General features: G+C 39.7%; 1 protein-coding gene across 2 annotated transcripts in view; it reads left to right on the forward strand.

The window, feature by feature from the left end:
• Positions 1-12,101, forward strand: part of YIPF1 (Yip1 domain family member 1) — a 58,529-nt gene that overhangs the window by 31,588 nt on the left and 14,840 nt on the right. For both annotated transcript variants that reach the window (XM_077149580.1, XM_077149581.1), the window contains 3 exons: positions 3,631-3,797; positions 4,174-4,356; positions 9,110-9,207. In XM_077149580.1, the coding sequence (XP_077005695.1) occupies positions 3,631-3,797; positions 4,174-4,356; positions 9,110-9,199 (440 nt within the window). In that variant the 3' untranslated portion in view covers positions 9,200-9,207. The remainder of the gene's footprint in view (positions 1-3,630; positions 3,798-4,173; positions 4,357-9,109; positions 9,208-12,101) is intronic.

Consider the following 12,101-nt stretch of genomic DNA (forward strand, 5'->3'; position numbering starts at 1 on the left):
AATCGAACCCAGGTCTCCTGCATGTAAGTTGAGCTATTTTTGCTTTTTATAGTTCTTTTATCTTTCTACTTTTCAGCCTGACTCATTTTATTGTCTTATCTTTAAGTTTGCTGATCCTTTCTTAAGCCATCTCCAGTCTGCTGTTGAAACCCTCCTGGGAATTTTTCGTTTCAGTTATTGTGGTTGTACTGGTTTTAAACTGTTACGTACCCCAGAAAAGCCACATTCTTTGCATCTTAATACAATTTTGTGGGGGTAGACCTATTGTTTGAGTGAGACCTTTTGATTAGTTTATTTCACTGGAGATGCAACCCACCCGATTGCAGGTGGGACCTTTTGATATATGGAGATGTGACCCTGCCCATTCAAGGTGGATCTTAGTTTACTGTAGTCCTTAAAAGAGCTCACAGAGAGAGAAAGAGGTGGAGAGCCAATAAAGAGAACAGGCGCCGAGACACAGACATTTGGAGACATTTAGAAAGCCGACATAGAAAGCCACTGGAATCAGAAAGCCATGCAGCCCAGGAGCAAAGGAACAGGAGATGCCAGCTATGTGCCCTCTCAGCTGATAGAGAAACCCTGGAAGTGATTGGCCTTTCTTGAGTGAAGTTATCCTCTCATTGATGCCTTAATTTGGACATTTTTATAGCCTTAGAACTGTAAACTTGTAACTTAATAAATCCCCTTTGTGAAAGTCAGTCCATTTCTGATATATGGCATTCCATCAGCTTTATTAGTCCAAAACAGTGACCTTCAACGCCAGTAGTTCTGTTTGGTTCCTTTTAAAATTTTCTGTCTCTTTATTGAGATTCACATATTGTTGATTCATTGTTTTCCTGATATCCTTTCATTCTTTCTCTGTGTTTTGCTTAATCTCCTTGAACATATTGAATATCATTTTATTAAAGTCTCTAACCATAAGTCCACAGTTGGTCTTCTTTGTTGGTGTTTTCTGGATTTTTACCCTCTTCCATTGGATGGGCTATCATTTCCTGTTTCTTTGTTTGTCTTACAAGCTTTTTTGTTGAACACTGTACATTTTAATATTTGAAAATGTTAACTCTGGAATTTATTCCCTGAGATGTTTGTTTCTTGAGCTTGTAACCAGCTGGTGATAAGACAGAGATTTTTTGAGTGTCAGCCCTCCTATCATGAAGGTCTGGCCAAGGTGAATGCAAAGTGCTGGGTCTTCCTTGTCTTTTCTGGGCCTGTGTCTTGTTCTGGGCTTGTCCTTGCGAGTAACTTAGGAGTTCCCTTCTTTATAGGAGTTTGAATGCCCCCTCTGCTTCCCAAGAGACCTCCCTTTCCTGGGTATTTCACTGCAGGATTTAAAGCTGCTACCATCTACTTCAATAGTTTCTTATACTTCTTTCCTTGTCTCAAGATGCTTTTGCCTGGAAGACATATTCCACAGTGGGGTCAGGCTGAAGAAGTTTATCATGTCAGTCTTTACAGCTGGAACAAGGCCAGTGACCCACAAAGGAAGCACTGGGCAGCTCAAAACTGCCCTGGAGAGGGGATGAGGATGGGGCCAGGAGGGCACCAGGGGCTTTTTCTACAGCTCCCAAACCTGCACTCTCTTGACCTGCCCAGCAAATGCAACCCTTCAGCTGTCCTCCACAGTTGTAAGAAAGAGCACACCATCTTTAAGTCTCTTTCATCACCTTCTTCAGACATAGGTTGGAACAGTACCTCCCTCAGAGCAAGGCCCCCAGTGATCTGAAGTTACTAATTAAAAAATAGTGATCAGTGTTCAGTGATAGGTCCATGCCCTCCCTGGATCCTAGGAAAGTGGATTTTTTTTTTTTTTTAAAGGAAAGACAGAGAGAAGGAAGGAAGGATAGAAGGAAGGAAGGAAGGAAGAAAGGGAAACATTTTTAAACATTTTCTTGTTTTATTGTATTCTGTTTCTCCGTTTTTTGTTACATGGGCTGGGGCCGGGAATCGAACCGAGGTCCTCCGGCATAGCAGGCAAGCACTTTGCCCGCTGAGCCACCGCGGCCCGGAAAGTGGATTTTTATGTCTTTTTCTAACACCAGCAAGCTATGCCATGGGCTGGACCCCACTGCCGACTATCATGGGAGTGGGTAATGGGTACCAGTAACTGCCGGGTGCAGAGAGTACTTTGCTGGTATTTACTGTAACTTACCAGCCTCTTCCTCCCAGTCTTTCCTGGATGCTGTACATTGTTCTCATGTACTCCAGAGTTTCAGAGTGGTTGATTCAGACAGTTCCTGCCTGTTTATTAGTTGCTCTGATGAAGGATTTGATTCCTGGAGCTCCCCACTCCACCATCTTCCCACAGGCCTCTCCAAATGTCTAAACCAGAGTCTAACTGTCATTGCTAGGGGGCCTGTTGTTCTTACCAAAAGTGGTAAGAGAATTACCTGATGATTTTCCCTTCAGAAGGGTTGGGGCCATGGGCTTAGACATGCTTTATGATCCTCCACTCCAGAAGAGGGAAAAATGAATCTTCTGGGGAATGCCAGTACTGGGGGAGGAGTAGAGATACAGTGATTTACTGATCAGTGCTGCCCTGAGGAACCACTAAATAGCATTTTCAACACAGGCAGAATTACTTAAAAAGAAGGTGAAAGGGATACTATTTCAAGCAATTCATCAATGAGCTGAAACTCCTCACTTCAGAGACAGGAGGAACTCTAAATAGCATACAGAACAAGTGAATCTATACCCAGGGCATTTAAATAAATTTGCTAAAGAAGTCAGTGTCAGCTTTTGTTATACTAGGAAAGAGGACATGGTCTTCCAAGGGAATGGTTGGCTTTGATTTGATTGAAATGCTCAGTATACTTAAATACTTGCTTTGTGCTTTTCTGAAGTATTTCAGTTTCTTGATTCAGTTGTTTAATATTTGTTAGTTATTAAATATATTACAGAAAACATATGAAAATACTGACATTTCTTTTAGCCTCCAATACCTTAGAGCAGCTAGAAATAAAACCCTAAAATTGTGGAATTGTAACCCATACCAAACTCTGAAATCTGTTCTACAACTAATTGTTGCAATATACTTTGAAATGTATTGCTTTTATGTATATATGTTGTTTATAGAGAAGGAGGAGTATAACCGAGAAGATAGGATTTAACAAATGGGTATGACTGCTGAATCATATGGATATTTCTGTTGGTCTCCAGGTTTTAGAGCAGCTAGATGAAAAATCGTGGAACCAGACTTTAAAATCTGCTACATAACTACTTGTTAAAATGTACTTGGAAATTTATTGCTTTTTTGTAGATATGTTATATTTCACAATAAAATAAAACATTAAAAAAAAAAAAAGGTGGGCAGGTTTTAGGATAATGAGTCCAGTGGCCCCAGATGATATAATTAGAGGTGATTAAAAAAAAAGAAAGATTATTGTGATCATCATAAACACAAATGCTAAAGATTCATTAATTCAGCAAATATTTATAGAGTGCCTACTATGTGTCAGGTACTTTCCAGGCTCAGGAAATAGAGAGTCTAGTAATATACAATGCCTACATTCAGTGACCCCACGGTGGAGTAGATGGATATGTTAGGAAATAAGTACAGTGTGGTATTGGAAGGGCTCTAATAGTATCTTAAAGGCATGGTGGGGATTAAAGCTTGTGTCCTATCATCCTCAGTGTCCATGGCAGCTACAATCATCTATGTCTACGCCTGGCTGGTTCCTCTTGCACTCTGGGGTTTCCTCATGTGGAGAAACAGCAAAGTTATGAACATTGTTTCCTATTCATTTTTGGAGATTGTGTGCGTCTATGGATATTCCCTCTTCATTTATATCCCCACAGCAGTAAGTACTACTACTTGTGGAGTAGATTCTGAGTGATACCCTGTTCTTGGTTGAAAATTCAGCCAGCATCATTATTTCCAGCCTAGAACTCATATACTCCTGAAAAACACCCTTGTAGTTTATAAGTTCAGCATGAAGGGTGGGTGGAGGCCCAAGTGCTTTCACTGGGTCTCGAGCCTTCATTATGAAAGCATTTGCCTCAGTCTGCATGCTGCTGGTGTTTCTCTAAGCTGTACTGAAAAACCAGAATGGCAATGGGGGGGGCACATCTGTAATTGGCTTTTATAAGCATATGTACCCAGAATGAACAAATATCTCTTTGAAATGCCTCCAAAACCCCTCTATCCTCCTTCCTTTTCTTTTTTTTTTTTTCCAGATACTATGGATTATCCCCCAGAAAGCTGTTCGTTGGATTCTAGTTATGATTGCCCTGGGCATCTCAGGGTCTGTCTTGGCAATGACATTTTGGCCAGCCGTTCGTGAAGATAACCGGCGGGTTGCATTGGCCACAGTTGTGACAATTGTGTTACTGCATATGCTTCTTTCTGTGAGCTGTTTGGTATGGTTTCATGCCTTCATTCTTTTGGTGTGCTTGATATGCAAATGCTAAAAGACCTAAACTGTTAGATATGATGATTCTTTAAAAACTGACTCCATGAAATAAGTATCATTTTGAATAGACTCTCCTAGGTGGGAAGTGGTAAAGTTATGAGAATTTGATTATAATCTCTGGTTTTACCTTATTTCTGAAATTTGGTTAAGATTTGTTATCTGGCCAGAGAGAGGTGTGGGTGAATGAACATCTGCACACAGGACTGGGGAGTAGGGGGAGAGGGAGTCCCGCCTTGTTAACCTTTGTTGGTTTTCTTCACATACCTAGAAAGATTTTTGAGATTTAAAGTTTCATAGATGGAAAGTTTGAGAATGAAGTCAAATTGAGGAAAATGGAGTTATGTTTAAGGCGAGCAACATTTTTCGAGTTCAGGTGTTTAGGTGTCAAATTTTTAGGAAAAGATGTGATTTTATGTCAGGTCTAGATTGAAGACCAGTTCTGTCACTCACTGGCTGTGTGAGTTGGGCATGTTATCTAACTTCTATGAATCTTAATTACTAAAGCTATAACGTGGGTATGGTATTTCCTGCCACATAGCGTTGTTGTGAGGATAATATAAAATAATGTGTATAAAGCACTTAACATAGAACTTATCTCATTAATGTCCACTAAAAATTAGGCCCTTTTCCTTTGATCCTAAGGAGACATGTTTTATATCTTCTGCACATATTATGCTAAAAAATTGCTGTCCATGGCCTTAACAAGCTCTGATGCAGGTTTTGAAAAAAAGCAGAGTCCAAGAGTGTCAAGGATACTCACACACACACACAGAAGAACATGCCCAAGGAAGGATGTCTTATAGCACATACAGCATGTGTCCAGACCTTTGGTCAAGTTCTACAATTGTAGGAGTAAATCTTTCTGTGGCACTGTATGATCACTAATATTTTTGCATAGTCAACCACCTCTCATTAATAAGACCTTGATGCTTTATTGTTAAAGAGCCTCATACAACATGCAGAGTTCTGAAATACAGATCTGGTTTACAAGCATTTCACATGTGCCTAAGCTTTAAACTCTTGAGACAGCACTGTTGGTTTGACTCATGGCTGAGTGATCCTACCACCTTCTGGCACATGGAATACCTTGGTCAGTCCTTTAAAATGCTGTTATAACCCCTTTGTCTGCTGAAGAAGACTTTTCTTTCCACTGTAACTTGACTGCCTCTTGCTGTATCTTCCCATCACTCTTCTGAAATTTTTTTCCTATTCCTGGCTAAGAAGTTGGTGAAGAAAAGGAGACAGGAGAAAAGGCATTGCTCAGTTCATTTCTGTAAGAGATAGAGGCGGGTCAGGTGGGACAAGGGAGCAGGGAAGTGCTATATTAAGAATTCACTTTCATTTGGTACCTATGGCAGGATGTTTTACCTCCTATACCTGTCGCTCCCTTTTGGAATAAATAGGACTGAAGATAGCATTTACCTGCCTCTCTTCCTGCTCAGGAACTTTCTAAAAGAGCTATAGAGTAGAAAGTGCACTGGACTGGATGCTGCTTACTAGTGTGAGCATAGGCAGGTGATTTAACTCTTGGATTCCTCATCTGTCATAGAGATTGATATTTTTGTGGGCTTTTGTGAGATTCAGTGGGATGGCTGTAAAAGTCTTTATATTACTACAAAGGGCTCTTTAGATGTAAGGGTGTTATTAAAAGATTCCTGGGCGGGCCGCGGTGGCTCAGCGGGCAAGAGTGCTTGCCTGCCATGCCGGAGGACCTCGGTTCGATTCCCGGCCCCAGCCCATGTAAAAAACAAACAAACAAACAAAATATAATAAAACAAGAAAATGTTTAAAGATGTTTCCCTTTCTTCCTTCCTTCCTTCCTTCCATCCTTCCTTCCTTCTCTCTGTCTTAAAAAAAAAAAAAAAAAAAAAAAAAGATTCCTGAGTAATTAGAAGCTGCCAGGACCAGTCTGCTGCTTATTCCTCCTTAGTACCCCAGTAAGGGTTGTTCAAGATAATACAACCAATAAATGGGTGAAAACCCAAGTCTCCCGTTCTAGAAAGACAGTGCCCTTTCCATTGTAAATACCTGCCTCTCACTATAGTGTTCCCACCTCTCTCCTGAACTCTTTATCCATTATATATCTGAATGAAAAGTTAGTGGAGAGAAAGAGGCAGGGAAAAAAGGCATTTTCTGTTCAGTTCTGTAAGGGAATCAGAGGAGCATGGCAAATGGATATGGAGGAGGGAGGTAATTGTGTGGTATAGGACCTCTTCTTGGAGAGGAGTACACAGTGTTCTCCGTGAAGGGAAATATCTGTGGTCAGATATTTAGCCAGGGGCCCATCATGCATGGGGTTTTCTTCCCCACCCTGAAGATTGCCTCCTTCTTTCTCTTCTGCAGGAGATGTACAATGCAAGGTGGCTGAACCAGAAATTGGGAGCCTTGCTAGTCCCAACTCTTCCACTCTCTGCTTTGGTTCTTTCCTGTCTCTAGACCCCCACCTCCTCACATAGAAAAAGTTGCGATCTTTAAAAGTAGTAGCATCTTTACTCTTCTTTTAAGGATTGGGTGATAGCATCTGCAACATGAAAAATACGATAAACCATCCAAACAAAAAACGTTATTATTGGAAGGTTAGAGAGAGAATTGGCAGAGAAGTTTCTTGAGCTGAGGGGCACTGGTTGAACTAGACAGCTTGGCTTTCTGACTCTCCCCTTGGTAACACAGGTTGTTTTTGTCTTTAGAGCAGTAAAGTATATGACAGCCTCACACCTGCTGGGGACCCCTCAGCACTTGTACATGTAAACAATCTCCAAGTTTGCCCTGGAGCATACCTGTCAGGGATGACTAAGGAAGTACCCAGAGGGTGTGCTCTTGGCCTGTATGTTTGAAGATGTAAGAACCCATTTGCCTGAATTTTTTGCTAGATGACTCCACCTACCCCTACTCCTAGGGCTGGGTGTGTGTGTGATTCATCCTTGAGGCCGCCACAATGCTGAGATCTAGGCTGGCAGGGCATATTGGCGAATTGAGGAGCATCAACTTTGGAGCCAGATACAACTGGATTCAAGACCTACTAGCTCAGACACAGTAGTTATGTGTCCTTGGGAAATTCTCTTTATCTTTGAGCCTCAACTTTCTCATCTTTAAAATGGGGATTAAATTGCCTGTTATGGGTTTATTGAGCAGAATAATATTCAGGGATGTATGTGCCTGGCACACAGTAGACACTTTCCAAATGATAGCTGTGTTTGTTATTAAGAATTTGTGGAATTAGTCTATCACACCAACCATCAGCACTTATTTCTAAAATTTTTGTTACCAAAAAAAAAAATCAAGCCTTCATTATTAAAAAAGAAAAGAATTTATGGAATTCATGAATCATAGAATTCAAAGACCTTTAGAGAGCATCTTTTTCAATCCTCACATTTTACAGATAAGAAAACTGAGGCCTTCAGCAGGGGGTTCTGGGTGGGGGTGTCTTGTCTGAAATCATAGTACAAGATAGTAGATGAGGCGGATTTCAGCTCATTCCACCTGGGGAAATTTTCCTCTAATAGTTTCCGCAACACAAGGGCTCTGTGGTTCTGTGCCAACTGGGGGGCGCCCAACACTTCCCCTTAAGTTAGCGACTCTTCTTTCCCCAACTCAGTAAAGAGCTGCAGAAAGGAAGCCTGGGGAAGAAGACTTTTTAAAGTAATGGAATTACTCTGGGAGTGTGATAGTCTCTAAAGGGAATCTGCAGAAAAAAGTCATCTGAAGCTTTTTTGAAAAGGACCCTTGAAGAGCCTACGCGGGAATGGAGCAAGTTGGTGGAAATCTTCTGCATGTTGTACTGGTGCCCCCTTCTGGCTGATAGAGAGCAGAGCAGATGAAATGTTTTTTGACTTCGTGGCTTATTATCTTTTTCCCTTTCTAAGGCACAAACTGTGAGAGGAAGGTATGTGTGTGCAATGATCCTTGATATTTTAACCAATTCATCTTTCCGTTGAACAACAAATGTCCAGAGGCTAGGATATTGGTATATTCCTGGGCTGAAGTTAGGCTTTGCAGTCCTTGAAACACAGATGGAAAGGTCCTCCCTAATATCTTCCCTCATCTACCTTCTTCTGATTTTTGACAGTTAAATTGTAGTTGGTAAGTAGAAGCACTTCTCAAACCTTTCATTTCCTGCCTTTAGAATGAGTCAAACCTGTCTAGCACCTTCTCTTTGATTAGCAAACTGGTTTAGCAGCAATCTGTCCCAGCTTATATCATTAAGTATTGATCACTTACATAGTGTGCCAGGCCCTGTGTGAGGTGCTGGTGACCCAAAGATGGAAAAGGACATGGTCCTTGCCCTAGAAGAGAGACTATATAATGAAGCTATTAGGAGCTTGAACTTTGGAGTAGACAGATCTTGCTTTGAGTCCTGGCTCTACCACTCAGCTCTGCCCATTTGATCAGACAACAGTCTCTTTAATCCTTCGTCTCTCAACTTCTCAAATGAAAATAATAACTACCCCACAGAGTTGCCATGAGGATCCAGTTTGATAATGCAATAAGTGCTCAGTAAATGGTAGCTATATTTAAAATGGAATTCACAGTCAAGTAAGAGAGTCAGATATCACGAGATGGTTGTAGTTCAGTGTGATGATAAGATGTAGTAGAGCGAAGAGAGACCATGAGAGCCCACAAGTACAATGAGCATGGAGTCTAGGAGAACATTCACCTGGACCCTTATTTTTTAACTCCCCTATCGGTCTCTTTTCTTCCAGGCATACTTTTTTGATGCACCAGAGATGGATCATCTCCCAGCAGCTACAGCTACTCCAGATCACACAGTTGCAGCAGCCAAATACAGCTAAAGAAAAAAGTAAGAGGTTATATTTTTATCTTCTTACTGTCTGGTACAGTAAAGAATAGGCAGATGCATCAATTCTGTTATTGTTAGTATCAAGAATAGAGAAGGCCAGATATTTGTTTTGTTTTTGTGCTAGAACAGTTATAGGTTTACAGAAATATCATGCAGAAAGTAGAGTTCCTATATGCCCCACCCTCATACATACACACACACACAATTTTCCTATTATTAACATTTGGCATTAGTGTGGTACCTTTGTTGCAATTAATGAGACAATTTTTTATATTATATTTATATTTATACTATTTTTATACAATAATATTATACTATTAACTATAGTCCATTGTTTACGTTAGGGTTCACTCTATGTTATATAGTTTTATGGTTTTTAAGAATTTTTATTCTGGTAACATATATCACATAAATTTCCCATTTTAACCACTTACCTGTGTACAATTCAGTGGTGTTAATTACATTCACAGTGTTGTACTACCATCACCATCAACCATTACCAAAGCTTTTCTAAAACCCCAAACAGAAAACTCTCCTAATTAAGTGTTAACTCCCCATTCCCCACCACCACCCTGCCCCCTGGTAACCTGTATTCTAGTTCCTGACCCTATGGATTTGCATATTCAAATTATTTATATAAATAAGGTCATACCATATTTGTCCTTTTGTGGTCTGGCTTATTTTATTCAACATGATTAACAAGGTTAATTCATGTTGTTGCAGGTATCAGAACTTCATTCCTTTTTATGGGTGAATAATATTCCATTGTGTGTCTATACCACATTTTTTTAATCCATTCATCAGTTGATGGGCATATTTGGGTTGCTCCCACCTTTTGGCAGTTGTGAATAATGCCCCTGTGAATATTTGTGTGCAAATATCTATTCGAGTCACTGCTTTCAATTCTTTTGGGTATATATTTAGAAGTGGGATTGCTGGGTCTATACCTAACTTTCTGAGGAATTACCAGACTGTTTTCCACAGTAGCTGCACCATTTTACATTCTCATAAACAATGTACTAGAGTTCCTATTTCTACACATTCTCACCAGTGCTTGTTATATTACATTTTTTTAAAAATAGCTATTCTAGTGGTTGTGAAATGGCATCTTATTTTGGTTTTGACATGCATTTCCCTGATGGCTAGTGATGTTGAGCATGTTTTCATATGCTTATTGGCCATTTGTATATCTTCTTTGGAGAAATGTCTATTCGAGTCTTGCTTATTTTTAAAAATGCTATTTTGTTGAGATATATTTGTGCTCCATACAATTCATCCAAAGTATACAATCAGTGGCTCACAATATCATCACATATTTGTGCATTCATCACTACAATCAATTTTAGAATGTTTCATTACCTCCCGCCAAAAAAAGAAAGAAAACAAAACATCCTGTATCCCTTATCCTCCCCCATCATTGACCACTAGCATTGATGTGGTATATTTATTACTGTTGATGAAAGAATATTAAGATATTACTGTTAACTATAATCTGTAGTTTGCAATAAGTATATTTTTTCCCAAATACCCCTCTACTATATATATATGTATTTTTTTTTTTTGGGTGCATGGTCTGAAAATCGAATCCATGTCTCCTGCATGGAAGGCAAGTATTCTACCATTGAACCACCCATGTACCCTATCCATCTACTATTAACTCCTTCTAATAGTAGTTTGTCATATTTGCTCTAGTTCATGGAAGAAATTTTTTATATTTGCACTGTTAATCACAGTCGTTGTCTACCACAATCCCATGCAGTCCCATGCTTTAACCTCTGGCTTTCCTTCTGGTGACATATATGACTGTAAACTTCCCCTGTCAACCACATTCACAAACCATTCAGTACTGTTAATTAGTCCCACAATAATGTGGTACCATCACCTGTATCCCTTTCCATACATTTAAATTCAATCTAGTTAAATATTCTGCTCATCTTAAGTAGCTGCTCCCCATTCTCTAACCTCATTCTACCTCCTGGTAACCTATATTCTAGATTCTATGTCTATGAGTTTACATATTATAATTAGTTCATATTAGTGAGATCGTAAAATAATTGTCTTTTTGTGTCTAACTTATGTAACTCAACATAATGTCCTCAAGGTTCATCCTTGTTGCATGCTTTAGGACTTCATTCCTTCTTACTGCTGGATAATATTCCAACTTTATATATATATATATATATATATGCCACATTTTGTTTATCCATTAATCAGTTGATGGACATTTGGGTTGTTTCCTTCTTTTGTTTTGCCCATTTTTAATGGAATTGTTTTATCTTTTTTTTATTGGTGAGTGGTGGGATTTCTTTGTATATTCTAAATATTAATCTCTTATCAATATGTGGTTTCCAAATATTTTCTCCCATTCTGTGGGTTGTTTTTCTTGTCCATACTAAGTCACTTACACAGACACAGACACCCAGCACATGACTCAGGAGACAACCCTCAGAGGAAAGTGGAAGGCATCTGCTTTATTCAGGAAGTGCACAGGCTTATATAGGCTGGGAAGCATGCAGGGACACGTGTCAGGCTGGGATTGGTGGTCGTTGTTGCTAGGCTGGAGGGCAGATTCCCGGGATTGGTCACCGTTGTTGCTAGGGCAGAGGGCAGATTTCTGGGATTGGTCACCGTTGTTGCTAAGGCGGAGGGCAGATTTCCGGTCAGCCATTTCTGTTGCTTTGCATCAGCCACAGCAGCCATGTTAGCAATATTTTATGGCTTCTCCAACAATAGCGCTCTCCAACATGCTTTTTCACTTTTTTGATAAAGTCCTTTATGTACAAAAGTTTTTAGTTTTGATGAATCCCATTTATCTAGTTTTTCTTTTGTTGTTGTGCTCTTGGTATAAAGTCCAAGAAACCATTACCTAACACAAAGTCTTAAAGATGTTTCCT

This window comes from Tamandua tetradactyla, chromosome 2 (assembly GCF_023851605.1).
Source record: "Tamandua tetradactyla isolate mTamTet1 chromosome 2, mTamTet1.pri, whole genome shotgun sequence".
NCBI classification, from domain to species: Eukaryota; Metazoa; Chordata; class Mammalia; order Pilosa; family Myrmecophagidae; genus Tamandua; species Tamandua tetradactyla.